This window comes from Rhopalosiphum maidis, chromosome 1 (genome assembly GCF_003676215.2).
Source record: "Rhopalosiphum maidis isolate BTI-1 chromosome 1, ASM367621v3, whole genome shotgun sequence".
NCBI classification, from domain to species: Eukaryota; Metazoa; Arthropoda; class Insecta; order Hemiptera; family Aphididae; genus Rhopalosiphum; species Rhopalosiphum maidis.
The window spans coordinates 32,296,951-32,322,427 of record NC_040877.1 but is presented as its reverse complement, the minus strand read 5'-3'; the positions used below and the strand labels follow the sequence as shown (position 1 = coordinate 32,322,427).

Below are 25,477 nucleotides of genomic sequence, written 5' to 3'. Positions count from 1 at the left end.
CAACACGCTTTAAGTAAATAAAAAAGTAGTTCGCATTGAATTATATCTGCTCAACATTTTTTTAAAAAAAATATTGTATGAATTAGACATTTGTCGATAACACCAAACAGATAAAATATTGATATCATAACATAATAATATCAAAAATAAATTAAAAAGAGAATGTCACTTGAACTGCTTGAATATTATTAAAAAAAAATATAAATTCTGTCCACGTTCACTACGTATTTGATATAAGTGAGTGACGTTCATGTGTCATTGGCAAAATATGAACACGATGAAGGTTTATTGTTCACGAATGCATTATTCCCAAACATTGTGTGCAATTACAACAGTAGCTAGTTGGTAAGCACTTTTTGCTCTGAACTTATAGTTTATGACAGCGACAATAATATTTTACCCAACCCTTGTAATCTGTAGAGTGTAAGGACGTAGGGTATTATAGTATTATACTAACTTTCGTTGCTAAGGTTGACGGTGATGTTTTTCCTGAAATTGAACCTGTCCACGACGGACCTTAGCAAATTAGCGATCATTCCGGTGCCCTTGACCTTGATGTACAGGTTGTGGTGGCCGGTCTGGAAGTAATCGATTTTAGCGTGTCTCTTGATTACGTCCAGCGCCTCGTAAAACACGATGTCCAATAAAACCAATGACGAGGCAGCGATAATTTCAAACACCAATTTCACCAATGATTTGAACTGCAAAATAGTAACACGCGGATTACATAGTATTATAATATTAATAAATTATAGTAGGTATTCAATATATTTACAAGCAGAGCTAGTCTCGGATGAAAACAAATTCATCGAGTTCACTAAGATTAATCGTAATTATGCCGCTTTCAATCATTAAAAAAAGTGGACAAACATGCAATATTGCTATACAGTATTAGTCGTATTGCGTTTCGAGTGTACTACGATGTATAGTTAACTTTTTTAAATACGTCACTGAAATGGATGAGTTAAAATTGAATTCAATGATAAATCAATGCATATAAAAAAACGATATTGTTTGGACACACTGTCAGTCAACATTATTCCTAAGTGTATATTAGTAATGTTTATAACTTTATAAGTATATTTTATGATTTATATTTATTTTATATTACTATTATGATAATTTATTTTATTATTAGTAATGTGGTAAGTTTAATTATTTTTTCCCGAAGACATTGTATTTATTATAAATTATTACTAATATTCAATTATTTTAATTGTATAAATTAATTTCAGTATATCACTTACCCCTTTTGAGCCAATACTGACTAACTGTCGAACGGTGTGTAGAAGTTCGTGGTAAAAGTTAAAAATAACTTAAAATTAATAAAAAATATCATTTTGTAATGTGTACACTGTATATAAAATGTAATAATGTACGTTGAAGTTTCAAGTCCCAACGAACAATAGTTTTAATTACGAGAAAGTAGCTATAATCATTATTCTTTATTTAAATATCTAATTCAATCAACATTTTAACTTAAAATGTCCCAAAAAAATTGGTGCATATACGAAGTATATTTTTAAGATTTTTGGGTTTCAATAATTACTACTTGCAATAAATCTTGTATTAAATTACAAATCTTAGCTATAAAAATTAAACATTTTATATATTTTTAACTTTTGTGGGATCTTGTATTCAATTTTCAAGAACTTTGATCGATTTTAAACATTTGTGACATTTTATAAAAATTAAAAATTAAAAATATTTGAACATTTCAAATGCTTATAAACAGATTACAACTAGTTTTAATTGTTTTAATTTTTTTTTTTTATAAAAAAAAAAACAAACTAAACATCTTTGATTTATGACTGAATATTTAATTTATTCAAAATTTAATCTTAAGACGCTCGTTGAAAATATTTCTGGACTTACATTCAACATAGGCTTAAAGTCATTATAAGAAAAACTTATTTAGAATACTTAATTAATTGTTCATAATTCAGGTATGACAATTATACTTTTTATGAATTTTATACTACAGAAAAATTTGCAAATAATGATTTTGACAAAATTTCTAGAAATGTGATAACACTTATAAAAAATATTGTAAATGTATTATATTTTCAGTACTTAACTCTAACCTTGTTTTAATATGTAATAAATTAATACCTAAATAATTTTTAAGGTTTTTAACCAAAAACAAAAATAGTATCAAACGTAACCAAAAAAATAGTTGAAAAAATAAAATATCTATAAATAGCATAAAAAGAGTCAAAATATTTTGAACAGTAATAATTTATTAAAAGAAAAATCATATAATACAAATAATTTAAGTAATACGCATTAGCATTGTTCATAAAATAAATTAATATATTCTCTGTACTTCGTTTACTAATGTTGTCCAATCAAGATTTTCACCAATATTATTTTTTTACAAATACAATAGCAGCGATAAAGGGTGATGTTTTTATCGTCTTTACCAATGTGTATCGTAGATCGTTTAATTTTTTTGAGAGGTTTCAAACAACATATTATAAGATTAAAAGATTAATTAATGTTATAATCATGCTAAAACCTATTACAGAATAATAATACAATTAGATTTTTTTATGGTTTACTTGATTGTAGAATCGTATCATAGTTGATTGCTGTATCAAAAAGGTTGAAAAACACTTGTCTCTTTAAAAAGCTTTCGGTGGAAATTTTATTTATGTTTGAATGATTTTATTTTATTAAAATACAACTAATATAACTCGTGGGTGCACGCGTGCAAGTATTATAAAGTATTATCTGCTATTTATTATATAACCTAGTTTAAATAATATTATGCTTAATTAACATTTAATATTCATTGAAATGTACAGAATTGTCATAAATTTATAATCATTATAATAATATATTTATTGTTTTTAAATATAAGTGAAATTTGGAAGTTAAGTAGAACATTATAGTTACTATTAGGATACACAAATTGATTCACAGTTGTTTTACATCAAAATGTATTTAATTTAAAAATAACTAGGTCATAACTTATATAATATTGTTTGTACAATTGTTATCAGTTTTAATTATGGCTTATAGCTGTAACTATTAAAATATTATATTATATACATTTTTTATTTGACTAAATTATTATTTTTATAGTATGGCCCCTCTTCTTGGATACACCAAATAGTATTAATAATAACTTATTGATAAGTTCGTGAGGGGATAATAATATCTATAAATTATTATTACCATTATTATTTGCATAGAAATATGATTAATAAAATAATATCTTTGATTATAAGTTAACTGAATTTCATAATAGAAGATTGGCTTAATTTTAGTTTTAAATAGAAGTGGGCAAAGGTTTTAATCGGCTCCATTAGGTAATAAAAAAAAAAACTACAGCTTTTAAGCACACTTCTACTTACATTTTTATTAAATTACTACTGCTGTCTTATATATTTTAAAAATGTTTTTTCTTTTATATTTACATTAAAACAATTTTTATTAATTAACAAATAATTTTCAAATAAAAAGAAATAGATATTATGTAAAAATTATTGTAAGTACGTACAAATTGAAAAAACGTACAACGTTTCGGATTATATTAAGTTTTATATTACAATAAAAAACGTTTTGTTATTCATGTTTTGCTTGCGAATTCGTTTGATAAATCTATGCTTTTGTTAAAATACAACAGATAAATAATGGTGTAGGTAATAGTCTCGAGCGAGGTTTAATATATTTAAGTCTTATATAACCTGCGAGGAGTATCTGTTTTATTTTATGAGAACTTTCAAGTTATAATAATTTTTGAATGTATAATGTACAATAATACAATTTAATGACAAAATTCACCAAAATTAATGATTAGTTATTGAACATATTTTCAATTCCTATACATGAAACTGTATTATAAAAAATATTTAAATATTTATTTATTCTATATACATTTAAAAAAAAGGTCAATTGCTTCTTAGTTAGGTTCTATTAAAATTGAATTCAGTAGTTGTAGGCATAGTGGCAAAAATTGTTATACGATAATATAAATTATAACAGGTATGTTTTATAATTTTTATATCTTATATTTTTTAACAAAACTAATCAAATTATTATTTTGAGATAACGGGAAAGATATTCACGACACCGGTGTAGCTATATTGCCTGTCCAGGACGCCATGCTATCGTTATTCAGTATTCACGTATAATTATTGAAATTTATTATCGAATAATGTCTCGCGTCGGAATAATATTGTACTTATGGTTTACAAGATAATCCGGTATCCTGTTATCCTAAACTGTTTTCTAAATCAGAGATCGTCTACCACTATTTCCATCAAACTGAATTCAGACAAATACACACATATTATAGGTACTATAATTTATAACTTATATGCACATATTAGTTTTATTTATATTATAATAAATTGTATTACTTTTGTATGGGTGCATTGGATTTACGGAATGCATGTTAAATACGTACGAGTATAATTCGATAGAAGTTTTTGCCATCGTTTTATCGCTGGTTTGTTTTTCTAAGCACATCCGACAATTTTTTTTTTTTTTAATATTGTCTCTCATTTTTTCGACTCTGACAAGATGTGCCGCGGGAATTCATATATTATTGTACGCCTGACAAAAAGTTTGGAAAATATTTCAAGATGAAAAGTAATTTTGTTTTTATATAATTCATTGTTATTTCACCTTGTGCGGTGGACGCGTACGCGCATATAATTAAATAATGCTGACATCATATCATATAAATAGCAGAATGGAACGAAAACGCGTCAGATTTCTATGCAAAAGCTTAGGTAGGCACACATAAATTATTCTCAGCTTAGGTTCATATTAACGTCGTACGAATGTCATTACTCATTATGTTTCGGATTTTGTTAATTAAACTGGATTGGGTTTGGTACGATGTCACAATAATAACATCATACTCACGCGTTAGCAAGGATGTATATATTATCCATCAAACAAACCCCATCAGAATGGTATATAACACACGATTATAGTATTACATAAACGAAGACTCACTGTGATATGTTTTGGGATAGGACTAAAGACTAATCCACGGCGAACGAAACACCGCGGTACAACGTCAAACCGCGTGTTGTTACGATGTCACCTACGAACATTGGACTTAAGCGGCGGCAAATGGTTTGGTCTTAGGTTGTTTAAATGCTATTAGATTTTTTTTTTTTTTAAATAATTATTATAAAATTAAGTTTGTAGTTGTGCAATGATAGGTCTTGGAAAAGAGAAAATATTGTTTTAAATCCGTTTTGATTTGATGATGGATATACTATCCAGTAACGTCATATGAAAGAAAAGAAAGAAAAAATGATTGCGATTTATGTTACGAGAAAATATATTTTTGCATTCGTGTATCGCCGATAAACTTGTACTATAAAATAACATGTTACGATAATGTATTGATTTTTGATTTAATATCTTGTTATTACAATTGCTTAACAGATACCATGAATAAGTGTAGAGAGATGTATAAAAATAGTTAAAATACATTTTGCAGTGATATTTCCAAAGTAATAATGTTTCTATCACTTCGTTTTAGGTTTTTAAATAAGAGTTCAGCACACATTATATCCTCGTTGTGTTCATCCGTTAGTATTCAGTACATTTTGTCGATATTGAGATATTTATTTACATCTATTTTTTTGTCTATGATAGGGTTATAGGTCGAATCTAAATTTATTAATTTTAATTTCAATACAAGTATTTATAGTTTAAAACAAAAAATTAGGAATACGTTTAATTAGAGCTTTATTTATATGAATATTTCAATACTATAGTTGAATAAGTAAATAATTTCTCTACAGTTCTATTCAAAATAAAAATAAAATAAAAGTATGAAAAAATATCTAAATATGAGTATTTATTATAGATTCATACTAGACAGTATTAAAAATATGCACTAAAATATTAAAGCGAAAAAATTATTATTTATATTATTTTATTGCGTAGGTATTTTACAGTTAACTCTGGGTCTTTCGTATATTTTTGTATCAAATTATTTGATATCGCGATTGGGACTTGAAAGGAGGAGTAAAATAATAAAAGCCGATGAAGCCGTTCGTTGTTTTACCGCTGTATCATTTTTTATAATATTATAAAAATAATCACGATAACAAAATGACAAAAGATTAACAAAAAGGAAAAAAAAAACGTAATAAAATATTAGACTCGTGGCTACGACGAAAACGACAAGAGATTGTATTATGCTAATCAATTTATTTATGATCCATAGTGATCGGTATACTTTGATGGACGTACAATACGACATATATTGTACGAAATGCATAGGCATTTCCAGACCTTTGACGCAGAGGGTGCGACCTGGTGCGTACATAGGGGGCTGAACAATTTTTTTAAATTCATGATGCCACCTGAAATCGCAGGGAGTGCAGGTGTTTATCCTGCATCCAGTGCACCCCCTCCCCGTGGACACACCTACGACAAAATGTATAGATATAATAAAAATATTCGGCTGCGCGTCATACGAGCTACGCCGCGTTTGTGATGAAAATATATGTAGATCGGTCGGTCGTCACTTTACAAACAGTGTGGCTATACAGCTTTGGTTATGGGATGGCACGATACCGGAAATGAAATGTATAATACCCACCAGGTGATCACACTCGCGGTCGACCAGCTTGTAGCTTCTCAAGTCGACCATTTTGCTCTTTTCGGTCTTCTTGAGCGGCAGCAACGTGTGTTTGCCGGTCTTTTTCCGCCGGGCGTCGATCTTCCGGTAATATCTGGTCACGTACGCGTTGTCGTGTTCGATGTCCGTTAGGTATTTGTGCATGTAACTCTGACTGCTGCGAACAGTAATACGGCGACGAATATAATATTATAATCGCAAACTCCAAACGGTCACAACAGAGAAATAGACGCACTCACTCCAAAAGTATTTTGAGGAACGAAAAGGCCAGCAGACGTCGCACGCACACGAACACGAACTCGGCAGCCCGCCTTTTCTCCCGGAAATCGATCATCATGTCGCGAGTCATGTCGTAAGCGTCGCGATATTGATCCGGCTGTGTGTCATAATATACGACATAAGGACACGGGTAAAAACACGAGGCCGGGTGATCTAATCTCCGTGCGTACATCAAAATACATATTATCAAATCACTCGTCCCGCGGGCCTTAAGCCCATCATCGCATTTATCATCGCGCGTAATACGATAACAATATTATCATCACGTTAGAAACCGCGCGGCACGTGCAACGACACACGCTTTTGCCTATATATTTGAATAACGGTAATAATATTTGGGCCGTTGATCACGGGTATGGCATGACGACCTTAAGACGTCAAACGGTTTTCCGAACAGTGACGTGTGCGTGGTATTGGCGCGGTTAAACCGCGATCGCGAAACGATGATATTCAGTGCGAAAATAATATCATCACCGCGGTAGCCGTACCCCCTTCCCCCCTAAACGGCCTAAACCCCTGAGACGGTCGACGTGTTCGCCGGGGACGAAGCGCGTAAATCTATGCGGCCTAATTGCCGGCTCACACGTTGTGTTTATTACACACACATACACACACACACACGTTGATTATACGTATATTATGATTATTATACCCACAGGTATACGTCATCGCGCGTAAATACGTTTTTAGTGGTGTTAAGGTTTTCGTCTGCGAAGGCACACGCGCGGTTCGCGCATAACGCAATCGCTAATTGCAACGGTAGCCGCAGTGAACTTAACCCGCGAGTACATCCTCAAATGTATATACCTCAAATGTAAATCGCAGTCGTTACGCGTTTATCGGCGAATTGTGCGCCGCCGCCCGAGAAGATAAGCGACCGGAAAACCACGATGACCTCCGACCGCCGATTGCGATATTCGAAAGCAAAAGCAACTGTATACGGCTCGTCTAACCTACAATAGAATTCGCTTTCGCGTTGTTCGGGAAAATTAACGTTTTAAAATAAAATTATAAAAACGAGAAGAGCCAGGCGCAGCGACGTATGTATATATTTTATTATCATTGTATAATTTATCTCTTTGAGTAACAATTTTTTTTTGCCGAACGCTTTTCAAGCGTATAGAAGTCAAATCAACGAGATGTATTATACGAAATAGATTTTACGTAATATTATTATGTACAATGGGCACACGGCAGGAATCATTTACCGTTTTAATGACGCGACGAATAGATGAAATATAATGATAATAATATTATTTCTATACGAATGTACGAGTGTTTGGCAATATTAATACGTGTTGTAAAAATATATAAATTCGTAGAGGTCTGATAATTTTTAGCTTTTATATTTTATACGCTTTGATAACAGTTCTAGGTTTTTTTTATTTATTGAGAGTGTTATTTATTTTTTATTTGATATTTCGTAATCATAGAAATTAAAACAAAATAATATAATTTATATTATTATTGTGGCACGTTTTTTATAATAATTATTTATGCGTTTCAACGAATGAAATATCCTAACGCGAAAATACCCGTGATACAAAATAGTTTCCGCGATGAAAAAAAATGGGGTTTTAATCGCCAGATGATTTTGACGTTTAGACGCCCAAAAATACATCAGCTGTCCTTAATTTCGTTAAAATTATTGTAATCTCGTGGCGGACGTCTCGACCGCAGCGATTCCACCGGTTAACATCGCAATCGAAGATGTAAATTATGCAGTGACCGAAACCGTTCTCTTTTGGGTTATCGGCGTGGTCGAAATTTCCAGAATAAGAGCGGATAGACATTTTGAATAAATAATTGCGTTTTTTGGAATTCGAAGAAATAAAAGTCTCCGATCGCATTGCACACGCCATTCATTATTTATAATATACAGTTACATACAGTATAATACTATGCGCGCGCTATATTATGTATGCCTTACGTACATTGCAGTCAATTCGTCTGGCGAATTACGAACGAGTCGAGTGTTTTTTTCCGTCATTATGTGTGGCTACGCCATACGAGACAGTGTCTCCGACCGTCTTTCCCGACTCGTTCGACAAATCGCGCACCCACACCGAACCTAAGAAGCGTTGTTATTTAATCGGATTTGGTGTCCCTATACACGTGATGTAGTATACCCATAAAAATGTTATAATATATTGAAGGTTTATACATTGCGCACATATCTGTGTATCTATTATCTACATATATCTGCGCTATTTGTGGTTAAAAAGTTTTGTGTATTTGTATTTCTTGTCGATCCCATTTTTGGAGTGCCTGGCTGCAATACGAACACGTTGATTTACATACATATGCGCGTGTATGCGTATACTGCGTATAATAATATAAAATGTAGTTGTATATCGAGTGATACATTCAACGTAAGCCGCACTTTTTATTTCAAAAAATATTTGAATTTAAGTCTAAAAAAAATATTTTTTAATTAGAAGTACAATTTGAATTGTGTGTATGAAATTAAAATGTGTGTTGTCTTTTAAAATAGTAAAAATAAAAATAAAAATATTAAAAATGTAATTTTTTCTAAGAGTATTATTTTATAACAAGTCATAAGATTATGCAAAATAAATATTTTTAATAATATTTTCTGATATGATGAGAATTTTACATTAAACGGATCATCATCTTGTATAACCAAGCGCACAATACGAGCAACTTACTGTTCGGACGGCTTAGAATAATCTATTATTTATTATTGTTCCCGATAGACGGCGGCTGGTCATTTGGGTGAATGTAATTATTATTATTTTTTAAATTTTACTGAAGACTTCTTAACTGTGCGTAATTGGAGTAAGCCAAGAAATTCTGAACAAGAACGCTTTGTAACGCTGATGAATATTTAACAAATGCTTAGACTTGAACATTTTTTAACTATCAAACATATTGAGATATACAACGTATACATTTTTTCTATTTAATGTGTGTGTGTGTGTGTGACTTATTTGGTTTGGTTTTTTTGTAGCAAGTTGGCATACTTATTTTTGACCCAAATTGCTTTGAGCAACAGGAAATTACACAAAATTACATATAATGTCAATTGAGCAGTACAAGTGACCCTCGGCGAAATTCCGCCCAGACAGTACGTAAAGCGTGTACAAGTCTGATTAAACGGTCTGTCTTTTGCGAGATTGGATTTTACAAATGTGTAAAAGCCTCCCCACTTCCCTCTATTCATGCACGTATTTATAAAATTTAATTTAGCTATATCTTAATTTGAATATTAATAAATAACTATTATACTCTGTTTAAAAAATGAACAATATATAATAGCTATTTGTAGTGATTGATGTAGTGTACTAGAAGCGTATATTAACGAGATCATCAGAAAGTGATTAAAAATTAAATTTGTTTAAATCTTTAAAGAACTATGATACGTCTCAACGCGCTTCATCTTGTTCATGACGTCGCGCATAAAATAATAGGTGAGCCGCGGAAATCGCCTGTGCTATATTATATAGAATTATGGTGTAACCGAATGCGCGAACATTACCATTATTTTCACTTTGTTCAATTTGTAATTGACTTTTACGTGCAGGAATTCTCGTTTTAATTCGTCCTTGGACTTTGTCAGGTATACGTATCCTTTACCGAAACCGGAATTTACCGATTTTCCGGAATTGCACACGTCTCCACCGCCAAACACTGTATCACGATAGCACATTAATATGGTGTGGCGTATGATCGAGAGGGTCATACATTCGGGTTGATCGAATGTGTATAATCCTACACCCCCCTAAATTTTCAACTCAAAGAATTGTTAATATTTTCACCTTTAATTATCATGGTTAAAATATGTCAATTCATTCTAATATTAAAAGTAATTGATTAGAAATGTATTATTATTCTGTATAAAAAATATGTTATATTAGTAACTGTAAGTATAACAAAAACATCATAAATGAGTAAAATATCATCTTAACACATTTTTAATATAATTAAAATTGTAATACTATATATGATAGGTACTAGCATATTATATTATCTGACACTTTGTTGTGTAATAGATACTTTTAACAATTATTATTAAAATAATGAAGTAAGTGCGTACCTAATTATTAAAAAAAAAAAAACAATATTTTAATACTACTCAAATATTCTAACCAGGTACTAAATAAGTCGGTATTTATTACATTTATTCATTACTACATAAAATATGTTTATTAGTATACTTTGTTAGGTTTTAGGTATGAAGTATAAACTATAAACCATAGTTTATACTTATAGGTGGAGACAAAATAAAAACAAAGTAATTATTGAGTATTTGACCTACTACTCTCTTTAACCACTTTCTGGATAGTAACCCATAATAGCGTCATTATTATAGTAGGGATTTATAAATTTTGCCGAAACATCCTGGTTTTGAAAAAAGGTATAATAATATATCGAATCCACTAGTTATTGATCCCACCGGCTACTGTTCATATATTATCATCAATTTTATTCCACCGAGTCTTAAATTTATATAAACCAGCCATATATTATAGACTGCAGTAATATTTACGGAATTGTTTATTACTATAATTAGTTTATAAAATGAGTCGTAATATTAAATGTATTGATGTATAATATTATTAATATTATATATTAATTTATGTTAATACGGTAATAATGTAATATATAATTAATTTATAAAACTTATATCATGATTTATTTACATGATATAGGTACCTTCGGTGTATAAAAAATTTAGAATATAATAATTAGACTAATTTATTAATTTAATTAAAAAATAAATAATTATTGATTTTCGGAATGTTGTTAGGTTTATACGTAAGGAAAGTCTCAAATTTAAATGTTTCTACAATATAAGTATATATATTATATTATAATGCGTAAGCGGTCCTCACGACGTCGTCGATTCAAACAGAAAAAAAATTATATATAATATACCTACCTACATAATGGAGCACCGAAAAATTCAGATGTACTATACGAGTATAGTTATAAAGCTCTAAAATCTTATGTGTAATATATATTCAGCCCATTTTTACAAACGATACAATGACAGATGTGACGTAATTATTATGAGGTATTTATGACTCAATTTTGTGTTTTTTTTACGCGATAACTGATATGGATTAAAAAAGGACGAAGTTTATGCAAAGCTTTACTCACATGGTGCAAGATTGCAGACGAAAGTGACTTGCATAGGCCAGCACAGGGCCCAGTTCACGGACCAGTGTACGGAGTTCCTGCAATTGTCGTAACTGTTCTGAAACGCTGCCTTGCACTTTTCGTCGGCCCGATCGATGATGCCTGCAAACAATATTAAAAAATAATAAACAATAAGTAGTTAACATTCACCGAACCCTTTGCACACAAACATCGTTAATGACCGCTCCACTCGCACTTTTCTGAAGAAAAAACGAATCCAATCAATAAACGAAATGTGTATAAAAGTATTAGATGCAATAAAAATCGAATTACGGCCGTACAGATGTTTCCTAGTCACCTGCAGTGACCAGGTCGATACGTCAATGAAGAAAAAATACTCCATCGCCACCGAGGAAAAATTCATAAAACAGCTTAATCGTCGCCCTCACGCCAACAAAAAATGTATACTCACACGGTTTGCTCCCGTGAAAACATTTTGCGCGCGTGTCTAATTTTCAAAACTTTTTAACTGTTTATTTTTTTAAATATTAGATTACGAATGTATTAAAAGCTATCAACGAGAGACGACCACCAGCTAGATTTTTAATGCTATCCGCTCGAGCACACCGTCATGGATATAAATCGATCTGTGCATTTAAAAGTTTGCTTTTTCTTTCCTACGCTTTTTGACTATACTCGAAATTGGTCTCCGGCGGATAGATCGTATATTTTTCTAAAATATATTAAATAAATGATTTCTGTTTGTTTTTTTACACACTCGTATATTCTGATATTGTATATTATGTCCGTTTTGTTTCTAAGAAAATTTAATTTAAAGTAATGTTTCAAACTTTAAAGTTCGAATACTTTACTCGTGCTGTTATGTTATAGGACACGACAATTTTTTTTATCGACTCGGCGCAATGGTTTATTTATTGTTTATTGTTTTCAGTTTAACGTCTTAAGACTCGTACTATTGTTACTTTTTTATATCGCTACTTTTAAACTGCTATTTGGACGACAATTTATTATATAGTTTGCAATTCTCATTTTATATCGAATAAAAAACTAATCAAAGTACAATAATTACATTTAGATCTCGATTTTTCATTCCTCGGCTATTACGTATAAATTATAATATTATAATATTGAATCTGTTTTCGTTTAACACACTCTGTGAAATAAACAAAGAAATTCGTGCGTTCCACAAGTCTAGTATAATCGTCATAATATAAACGCAGGACTCATCTGTATAATATGTTAACTAACCTTTGCACTTTCTGTGTAATTTATTTCTGTACTTTATTTCCACTTCGCTCGGCTCCGGTATTTTGTACATATTTTTGGTATGCTCGGACGATTTTGCATTGTAAATTTTTGATGGTCTCTAAAACAACAATGTAACAATGAGCTGCCACCGAGTTTAAGTCATAAGCAATGTTACATTTAATTAAGTTTCGTTTGAAAACAATTAGATCGCAACGTAATCTGTTTGTATCAATTTAGCAAATGCGCATGTTCAGGAGTATATATATATACAGACTATAGATCGGAGGGCGAAGCTACTGTCAGAAGAGTAAATAAATAATATGTAAAATATTATGAATGTTATTATTTTTTAATTTTTTAATTGAAGACAAATAAAAAATGTATAGTATAATAATACTGTGTGGGATATATCCGCTAAACTAAAAAAAAACAAAAGGTAATAATAAAATAATATTTTACATTCAACTTGATTTATTACCTCACATCATTGTGGGTCGTGACGTTTTCAGTTTGACCACTAAACAATAAGGTAGCCACTAGGCAGAGGTGTGAATCGACAAGAGAAAGAATCGAAATGTAGGTTATCTAAAAATATCTTAATTCCGAAAAAAAAAGTTGAGAGTAGTGACTAGTGGGCTGCATGATAATAATTGTATGTACACAAGAAGTAGCAGGGTTTAAGCAATTTAATCAGAATGAAGGCATAATGTTATTTCTTACGTACATTTTTTCAACGTGTATTTTTATCCTGTTAATTTTAAGTATTAAACGATAAAATATTTAAAAAAAAAATTAAATTAAAACATAATGATCAAGGTCTAAAGTTGCTTCTCTGAAACGGGGTAGGGCTCAAATCCAAATTGTTTAGATTTAGATCCTTTATCGATAATTTGACTGTATACAATCTGATAATTTGAACTAAGAATCTGTTTTAAACTTAAAAAAAAAATATTGGATTCAAGTAGAAAAGCTTCATGTTCTAGACCAAAAATATCTAAGTACTATCTATAATAATAATAATAATATGTTTACTGTACGAATAATTTAAATGGATAAATTAATGTTTTTATAAAAGACAAATAAATTATTATATGTATACCTAGTTTTATTTATTAGAAAAATTATGGTATTAGGTGTTTAAAAATGGATGTATATAATGAAAAAAAAAAAACAAAAAATGATATGGAGATGTCTGTTTTTCGCTTTTTTTGAAAAATTAAAATATGGCCTTTGCTTTTCAGGTACAGAATACCTACAGATATAATAATAATATTATGTTCACAGTATACGTTAAATGTGGAATGTTGACGTGAGATCAGTGACAAAATGTTGACGGTGTTTGTGTCAGTTAGATTTTGAGTAATGGAATTTCGTTTTAAAGTATTAATAATACACCGTAATGTTTCTATATAATCAAATAAAATACGCCAACGCGATACAATAAATATTTTTAATTTTAATTTTTAATAGTGTAGAAAAACGTGAGGATTTTTGTTTGAAATTCGTAACCCATCATAAATAAAATATTTAATTAAAAATAAAAAGTACCTCTACACGTCATTGTCGTGAGTTTGCTTTAATAATGGCATGCACATACGATATTTTGAAATTATATTCACAAACAAAATGTGAATATGATGTGTAGACCTGGATAACTCATTCAAGTTAAATATAAATAACTTTATTATATTTGTGTGTGTGTGTATATATATATATATATACAATATATTCGTTATATATATTATATAATCGTTAATCAATAAATTATTCTGATACCAAATCTCACTTTTTGATTTAAAATAATAAAATCTGTTATAATACTAGGACGTTGAAATTGGAAACATAACAGCTGCTCAATTTCGCAGCTGAAATTTGCGAACGGTTCAAATGAGATTTTTATTAATGTTCGCCGTACACGATACACATAGAGGCAAAATACAATATTATATTGTATAACACTTGATTATTTTTATTTTTTTAAATGTTTTTCGTGTCAATGGCGTAAGATATCTTTTAAAAACCGGACGTTACAACTTACAAATAAACGACGTGTTTAAATCAGCTCGAAATTTTATCATAATAAACGAGGTTACTTAATATTTTGTAACTTACCATTTGCAGATCGTCTAAGTAGTCGTTTCTCTCGTGTAGTACGATACTGTCACTGTCTGATTCGAATTCCTGTCGAATTGGATCGATCACGTCGTTGATGGAATTTATGGTTTCTTTTATCTCGTTTGTTTCAGCCTAAAATTATTTATAAACATGATGACATGTTGACATTAATTCACAACCATATTATAATATTATTACAACATAGATGTGATATAAGCGTAAAATATGTTGGGACGATGATTAAAAATAACAGTTTTGAGTTATGACGTTTATTTTTAACGGATTCAAACGACGATGATTAATATTTTTGGTAACTTTAGTATGTAGGTAAATAATGTAATAAAAATCAATAGGCGGTAGATGTATAAAAATTTTTTTATGAATGTTAATTATCGTAAAAAGTACACTAATATGCTATAGACTTTCAGTTTTAGGTTTATTTTTATCTTATTTTAATTATTATACAGCATTGTTGCATTGATCAAAAATAAGAAATGACATATATTATTATGTTAAAAGATTTAATTTTACAAATAATTAACACTTTACAGTGAATAGTACCTTTATTACACTATATCCCAGAATGATGTTACAGTAAAATTTAATATTTATTTATTTGAAGATAATCTACATGGAATTTTTCATTCATATTTTAAGAAAATAAAACGTATTGTGTGTAATATGCATAATCTGAATAAATCTATTTGATACGTATGTACGTATATTAATTAATTATTATATCTATTACGTATATAGAAAGATAAGAGGAGTTAAGTAATATTTACTCGGATCTAATTTAAACAAATGAAAATGGCTAAGCATTTTAATATAAAATAGTCTCACAAGTAAATAAAACATGTTTCGTAAATGGCTAGCGAATTTTTATTTCAAATTATGCTTCATCGCACATGTGTTATTTGTATAAGTGTGGAACTATCGAGACACAATTAATATACTTTTACTTTTACTTTTATTTGATAATGTTAATTCTGTCATACAGTTAAATTAAATTCAAAATTTTAATTTTGTTTGTACAAGAAAATGTAAACACAATTTAAATATATTGTTGCAGTACCGAGTAATAATTGACATGAAAATTGCGATAGAATACGTCGGATGCTGGTTTTCCCGATCACGTATTTCGTTTTATTTTGACGTTATCTTAAATATTAAATCAAAGATTCTTTAAGTAAATTATAATAATTGTTTTAATTCGGTATAAAATGCATATAAACGTCTTTATATAGAATAAATTATAGTAGTTTTAATGAATTGTACATTTACAATAATACAGTTTTCATATCATAAACAATGTAGTACAATAGTATGTGATGTCATACAAACACAGTGGTATTAATATAATCAATGATATAACATAGAATATAAGTAATGGATGACTTGAGATTAATAATCTTAATGAATTCAAAAAATAAAAATAAAAATCTATACTGGAAGACTCATACTATTAGGTATACAACAATTTTTTTTTTGCTCGGTTATATTCCTATCTATTTTTTAAAGTGATCTTTTTTACCAACAACGCTTCTACAACTTACAAGAATATATATAAAGTATATTTTAACATTTTATTGGTATCTTTCCCAAAGATTAAAGTAATGTAAGTACTGATCTCATAAACAACTGCGCAGCCCTAGCTTATTGTTATTATTGATAATTTTGGTAACAGATTTAATGTTTAATGTTTAAATCTTAAGTATAACATTTAAAACAATATTCAGGTTTGTATGGGAAATTTTGTATGTTGACAGATCGTATACTCACTGGTTCGAGTAATTCAACTAAAAAATATATCCAATGATAACAAATCTTATTATTTTGAATTGTAGGGTATTGTAAAGAAATATCGCTGAAAACTGTGTATTAATATATTAGTATATTTTAAGTTTATTTTTTCATCCAAACATACTATTGATGTAAAACCGTCTAAAGTCAAAAAATAAACAACAGCACCAAAACACGGAGAAAAAGTACGCGTTTACACATTGCAAATCAAAGAAGCGGATTGTTTAATTAACTGACAGTAACAGAAAGCTGTTTTTGTAATTTAGAAGATTTTTTTTTATGCGCAAGGACACAAAGATAACATTCGTTTATATTATTCTCCGATTTTGGACTTTCAAAATGTGTATTGTCTCTGTGTACACGATTTTTATCCAATGGCTGCCATCTTTGTTGATAAACAAATATTTTATAATAGTGAAAATAATTATATTATGTCATATACGATATTATACCTACGTCTCGTACACACATTTCATGCCGGAGATTAGAAACGACCCGAGGCTTTGTATTTTTGCAAAATTTTTGAGACACGTTTGTCGCTAACGCTTCCTCCGAATATTATAACGTATAATATCAAACGGAATAATAATGTATTGTGTAGTACAGCGGTAATCGTATACCAAAGGGATAAAAACCCATTATTCACTAAAGAAATGCATCCGGGCTGAGAGTCAACCCGGAATATTTTACGTCCGTTGTACTTGGATGTACTTTTTGTTGTATTTTTTTTTGTATTTTATTAAGTTCTCGGAGAAACTGGGATATTGGAATCGCAGTCGTAAACATAAACGCGAATCGTATAGCACGGAAATTTATGTAGGATTGTATTGCTACTGTGTCTATGAAGTTTTCACTTATATTATTATTATGTTGTTAAAATAGTATATCCAATAGACATAAACTTGTAGGTTACAGCTTTTTCAAAATTAAACATACAAAAAACTATTAGATTGTAAGTAATTTTTCGTGAAATTATGCATGCGCTGCGTAAAGAAATTTATATTTAAGCTCTAAGGTTCCATAATTTTACAATAATATAATATGTAAGTATAATGTACATGTCATTAAAGAGATTTAAGTACTTTTGAGAAAAAAAAAACATTAACCAAAAGTGAATAATATTTATATCGAGATATTTAATTGCATAGTCATGTTGACAAATAAACAACCATCAAAGAAAATCGTTTTACTAAGAATACAGTGTAGGTATTCTAAATAAGTACAGTAATATATTACGAAATTATAAAAGTGGTTATTGATTAATTAGATAGTATTATAATAATCTTATTCAAAATAAACGATAATTTCATATTATATGTAATGGAAACATAAATAATATTTTTCATTGATTTTAGAGGTGAGATTAGTGATTTGATTCTGAAAATTGATTATTTTATTGTAAATAGAGCAATTTTTATCACTATTTTTGCGTTCACAAAAGTACGGACAGTATTAACCGTACGTGAGATAATAATATTATCTATTATATTCTATCGATAACATTTCGACTTTGTCGAGCGATTTACGAGTAACTGGTTGTATGTACATTTAAGTTGTATGTTTATGAGTATATAGTGATTTAATACTAATAACTAAGAGGTATTAAATTAATAAAAAATAATCGAATTGCTATATAAACTCGCACAGAGGTTTTAAAAAAAATATATAACATGGCCTGGACAGGAGATCAATCAAAGTCTTGCACACATGAGAGCCAATGACGGCACACATGATTCGAATTTTACACTTTGAACGAGCAGGTGGATTAAATTATTTTCTGTGAGTTCAATTTGGTCGATTCAATAAGTGAATTATATAAGTTGTGTTGTACATTCCCCGAAGAATTTTAGCCATTACGGTAATGATTAACGTATATTTTTCTACAGTACGCGAATAATATTCCGGTATAAACTACCTAGCATAATATCGCTTGCACTGAGGAAATATTAAATAATACATTTACTGAAAAACGATTATTAATTTATTAAAGAGCTTTCACCCATAAACCTCGACTCAACTCATTAATTGACCCCTTTTGGCATTTCTCAACAACTGTGAAAATATCAACATTTAGACGTATTGATTTCATTATAATATGTTAAACAGCTCATTAAACGAAATTATTATTTTTATTATGAAAAAATTGTTAATTATTTTATTTTTATCACGTATTATTCCCTATTATAAATTGTTTTAAAATATTTATGGGAAAGATATCTATGTTGTTTATATAATATTATTATAGTTGTTTATATTTTTAAACTCGACGATACAACAATCCACGGAATTGTGTCATTCAGACTTTTGTTCCGGGACCGGGAGGTTCTGGTTGCTGCAGATACCTACTTAAATTGATTTTAAGGTATTGTGTGTGTACAATTCGATAAAAAAAACTCAACATAGTATTACAATTATACGTTTAAACGTAATATGGTTAAACTGTGTCTGTATATTATTATAAATTGTATAACTAATTTTTATAATGAATACTTTATTAAAATATATAACAATTTTTTATACCTTCAAATTAAATAGTGCTTCCTGAAACGGTTTGAACATGAGTTCATATCGGGTCTTGGTCAAATTATACACCAGTGCACTGGAACAGGTGAACACTCTAATCACTTCGGATCCGTTTCTCATTATGTTATTTAAAGGGCCGGCCATAACGTACGCAAACACCATGGTCACTAATACGCGTTGGCCGGACTTATCACAGAACGTCGGCATCGCTAAAAGCCCCAAACACCGGACCTGTGCAACGGGTTAATATATTTATAATAATTTAATACGGTTTTAGCAGCCGTCCGCGTAGCATCGCATTTTTTTTTTTTTATTGTTTATATTTGAATAAAATCAACGTTATTTATTTTTGAGATAAAAATTATATCTAAAACATGAAACACAATGAGTTCAATGAATTTTTTTTATAATTATTTATAGAAACCAACAGGTGGTAAACAACAGTTGCTGTTATTTTTTTCACACTGTTAGTTTTTTGAATAGCGACATATAATTAATGTGAAAGCTGTGAATGAATATTTACTTTGTCGTGAAAAAATAAATTGAGAATAAAAATGTTCATAAATATATCTGCAGTTATTGAAAGTGATCAGCTTTTCTAAACCCAAAATAAGCCCCACATCTATAATTTGTGTTTAATTAATAATTCTTGAAATCAAAGACTTAATTGGTACAATAAATTTAGATAACTCCACTTCTACAATTTTAAATTTATCGCGAAATAATATGTTAAAAATGATTAAATATATACTTCAATAACATAAAAATACAATTATGAAAAATGTCGAACTTAAAAGTATTGCTAGGTCAAAAACTTAAAAATGAGAATAACTTATGACTTATAAATTAACATAGTACCTAACCACTATATTACCTAGAGAAGAACTCGATATTTATGAAATCACAGTAGTTAGTGTAATAGGTATTGACTATAAAAAAATATTGCTTTAGTCTTTATTAGTGTGCAAGAAAAATAGATCAGTACTCTTTCTTACGTTAATTAACTCATGTATAAGTATGTAACCTAAATGTAATATTATTAAATCAAATTTTTAAATAATTATTATGCGATTTCAGATATGTTAGCATTTTTAAGTATACATTCGTAAGTTCTGCCAAAGTTTATGTCGGGACTAATACTTGATTAAAACTGGATTTGGATTGTTATTTTTCAGTTTTTCACCGTTCTCAAATATTTTACAGGAACTTATACACGACTTTTAAGAATTTGTGAAAACACATTTAAAATGTCTTAGTCATTTCTCTCTTTATTACTCTTAAAAATGAAATTTGTTGCATTTCATAGACTCTTCCGATAGTATAGGTACCGGAACAAATAATCAATTTATAGTTTATACGCACAATTATGATGTAGGTTTTCTATATATTTCTATAGGAAATGGAAATAAAAATAAAAATATATCATGGATTGTAATTGAATGAACACACCCTTGTATCTTATAAATCATATTAATTACACAATTGGTAGTATTTTACGTTTTTAACCTAATTAATTTTTTTTTTAAACAGAAAAAAAATATTTCAAGTAAAAATAAATGTTATGAATTTTAATGAAAAAATATGTACACATAACTATGCAAATAACTATGAATTTGAAGTACTATATTAAATACATTATATTTAAGATTATATTGCGCACTAAAATTATAATATTTAATATTGATATATGATGGTTTACATTCGACAGGAGCTTAAGGACTATTTTATTTGGATTTTTGTTACAAAGTGGATCGTCTTCTTATGATAGTTATTACGTGGTCGTTATTGAGTATACGTTGATTATTAAAATTCATGACAAAATGTCGTTATGTTTGCATAGAAAAATAAATTGTGTTTCTCAACAATGTTTATATTTTGATTTGATAAAGCATGTATTTTTTGAATATCTTTACCTACTTGTAAGGCAAAATTCATTTTGGATTATTTATTTATACGACACGCGTCACATTATTAAATAAATATGTAAACTATTGATCAGTAGAATGTAATATTTCAACTACAATTTTATATTATGTAGGTTGTAGGTACAAGTAAACTAAGTTAGAATATACTGAAACCCGTATATCTATCGAATAAAAGAAGGACATTGAGGAGACATTGGATGGCACCCACCTGGAACGTTATAAGACTAAAATATTATATATATTCTTGTGGTCCGATTTTATTAAAGTCACAAATTTTTACACTTCAAATAGAAAATTCATGTTGTTAAAATAATATGCTGTTTTATTTTATAGTTTCCCCAATCACGGATCTACTGTAAACAACTTTCGAATGCCGATAATCCGTTGATAGTTTGATACTTGCTGTAATACTCGTATAATTTGTCAACACGCAGAAATCACAATACTTATTGCATTATAATATAGGTACAAATCTATCTAAATCTGAATAAAATTATATTTTTAGTATATTTAGTCATAAAGATCTACACTACCTACATACAACTCATACACAGTTAAATTTAGGCAGTTTATTCAAAACTAAATATTTTTGAATATAAATACAATATGATTTTTTTGTATGAGATCACTACTACTCTTTTTTATATAGATTTTGTGTTTTTTTTTAAAAAAAAATCGCATTATGTTGATATAACTTTTTTACCACTATACTCTTCTATTTTTTTTTTATCAAGTACTCAATTCATTTGATGTTCAGTATCATATAATTATATAGCGAATATTATTATACCCAATATTAAACTGATAGGTCGATATTTATAAGTATTTAAAAAAGTAGACGAGATTAGTAGTTTATTAACATTTCAACTTAGCTTATATATTCATCCTTTATCTTTAAATTGCTATTTACTTATAACTTATAAGTAATTAAATATTAGTTAAATATTTCATATTAACATTAATATTTCGATTTAAAATATAGAATTAAATATACGATAATACATTATATTTTATATATACATACATATATATACATATTTATAGATTTTTAATTTTCTGTACCTATGAATATATAAAAATATTACTATAATATCGTGAAATATTAAAAAAAAAATTTTTTTACTTTAACACATAAAATAAAATTTATTCAAATGCTATTCAAATTATATTACCTAAGTACTTACTATTCAATAAGCGTTATTATAGTATAATAGCCTCGTCAAATTTTTATAATAATAATATTATAATAGTTGATACATTTTTTATAACTCAAGAAAGTTAAGTTTTTAATAATGAAAACATATGCAATATTCTTGTAACTTATGAGTAATGCACTTGCGATACTATCAACACATATAAAAGGTATATCTATTATTATTATTATTATTAATTTTATTATATCGAGAGTACAGTTATTATAAATATTAATTTATTAAATGTTTAAGTTCATGCGTTGTCTGCAAATGGCCGATTACTAATTATTATCTAAATTTGAAATATATCGATTTACCTGTTGTGAAATTGCATGGCCGATGCTCAAAAATAGACCAATAATGATACCCATTAGATGAGTGGTCTGTTCAGTAAATTCTAAATCGACAATTACAAAATGGTAGAGAACTGAAAAATATAATAGAAGTACACGTTCAACGGGTAAATACAAAATAAATTTCACTTACTCAGGCTCAGGAAAAATCCGTAGAAGAAACCCAGAATCAACTTGGACTTTCTGAACTTTTTACTGCGGCGGTCAGCTGTTTAGAAAATAACACCACATTCAATGCTTATTTATTAATTAGGTATAGTAATAATTAAACCTAAAAGTAATAATGATATTATAATAATACATCGTCGAAACAGTTAAATAGTTAAATCGTGTATCTAAATACTGTGCATATTGTATTGATTATAAGAGCACATTGAACAGTGATCATTGGACGGTTTTATGAGAATAATTTTAAATAAAAAATATTACATTTTTGTTATAACATTTTAGTATGTGAACTTTGTTGGGATTTAATATTTTCAAATTATATCTTGAAAATAGTTTTTGTCTGTCATTATTCATAATCAAGTATTGTCTCTGAAAATAGAAAGAAAGATTGGGAGTTTGGGACTTAAGATTTCCCAAAAAATATAATCGAAACTTATAATTGATTTTCGACAAAGTTTACGTCTATATATATAATATATAATATATTAGGTATATATTATGTATATTGTAAACTATTTAATGAATTTCTTTAAGACAAAGATTCGAAAAAAGTTTTACAGGAAACCGAGAATTTTTTTTATTCAACTAATTCTTTGTTTCATTTATAGTAAATACGCGGCGGGAGTTTCTAATATTCACAGTATTTCTGTGATTAGGCAAAGGAAACTATACGAACTATAATAATATACGATTTAATAAAAAACAATGTTTTTTTTTCTTCTTTTTAAGCAACATCATTCATACGATATTCGACGTACTAGATTCTAGAACTCGTCGAGTTTATAAAAGAAAATTGAAAAATGTGTAACCACGGTGGCGTAGAGAGAATTTGTGAGAAATGCATATTTAATATTATTATGTGGAAACAAATATATCTCATTACTTATGTATAATATCCCTACTTTTCTCATATTTTTCATTCTTAGAGTATGGTCGTACGAACACTACAATATATAAATAATCTTAGTCACACAGTATTTGAACAACAATTATTTGTATACGAAACATGTTTTATGGGTTCATTTTATCGTTTATTACGCAATCGAAAATTTGACATATTCTTTTTTAATAAACTGAATACATATAGGTACCTATTACCTACACTGTTGTGACGTTAACTGATATTATTATTATTATTTTATTTTTGACAGGAGGCGGGGTAATAGAATTTCCATGTATCGTGAGTTCATAATATATGACGTAGTTATATGGGCTTAAAAATTAATAACGATAAAAATTTGAAAATACATAACGTTATGAGAAAAATGAAAATAATGCATAAACTAAGAAAAATACTAACTGAAGAAAAATGAGCATGTATAAAAATTTTGAAAAATTATTAAATTTAATTAAATATGTTGAATTCTATAAAAATTGAACAACGTTTTGCGGCTAAAAAAATAAATAGAAAATATCAACTATTTGTTCAATTTTAAGTATAATTAATAATATCACTATACTAATAAAAGTGCAAACACATTTTTGGAATACTAATAATATTTTTCCACTCATGCTTTGGAGGGTGATGGGGCCTACAGCAGATACATATTTTTTTTACAACTATTGATTAAATATACTAGAAATTAATTTTAAATTTTAAAAACATGTCATCGTTAAATTATGTATTTTGTAAGGCGATACGTTATTATTAACGAATTATTATCGTCAGCTGGACATTTGTAGAACGGTTCGTCAAATATTATAAACAAATAAAAAAACCATTTGTTTCTATAATAATGAAGAATAAGGATATAACATTATATTATAAGTTGAAACTATTTTCATGTGCCATAAAGCTCTCATTATAATACATAGATACAGGTTCATGTAAGAGAAACGTCTACTAACAGTTTTGGTTCGGCTTTTATATTGATACCACACAACCACTGCATTTTCATCCATATTTTGTCAACAGGAAACGCGAGGAAAACACTGACGCGAAACAATTATATTACTAATTATTATACGTCTTGCGTTCTCCATACATTATATTGTAGACAAACCGCAAAAAACACGTCTATTATTCGGTCGAGCGTCAATCGTCTTCGTCAGTACTCAGTCGCACATTATTGTTGACACTAATACACTATATTTACGTATATTTTATATTATCATAATATATGTAGT

General features: G+C 28.5%; 2 protein-coding genes across 2 annotated transcripts in view; one reads left to right on the top strand and one right to left on the bottom strand.

Moving 5' to 3' along the window:
• The window catches only part of LOC113552426 (protein sneaky), a 32,589-nt gene that overhangs the window by 5,021 nt on the left and 2,091 nt on the right, over positions 1–25,477 (bottom strand). Inside the window, 10 exon segments of the mRNA XM_026955311.1 lie at positions 458–701; positions 6,581–6,776; positions 6,859–6,899; positions 6,901–6,995; positions 12,023–12,163; positions 13,271–13,388; positions 15,383–15,517; positions 19,709–19,942; positions 23,147–23,256; positions 23,316–23,390. Of these exon segments, the coding sequence (XP_026811112.1) occupies positions 458–701; positions 6,581–6,776; positions 6,859–6,899; positions 6,901–6,995; positions 12,023–12,163; positions 13,271–13,388; positions 15,383–15,517; positions 19,709–19,942; positions 23,147–23,256; positions 23,316–23,390 (1,389 nt within the window).
• The window catches only part of LOC113552380 (dual 3',5'-cyclic-AMP and -GMP phosphodiesterase 11A-like), a 118,712-nt gene continuing 101,045 nt past the window's right edge, over positions 7,811–25,477 (top strand). Inside the window, exon 1 of the mRNA XM_026955275.1 lies at positions 7,811–7,938. The gene's annotated coding sequence lies outside the window, so the exon portion shown is untranslated. The remainder of the gene's footprint in view (positions 7,939–25,477) is intronic.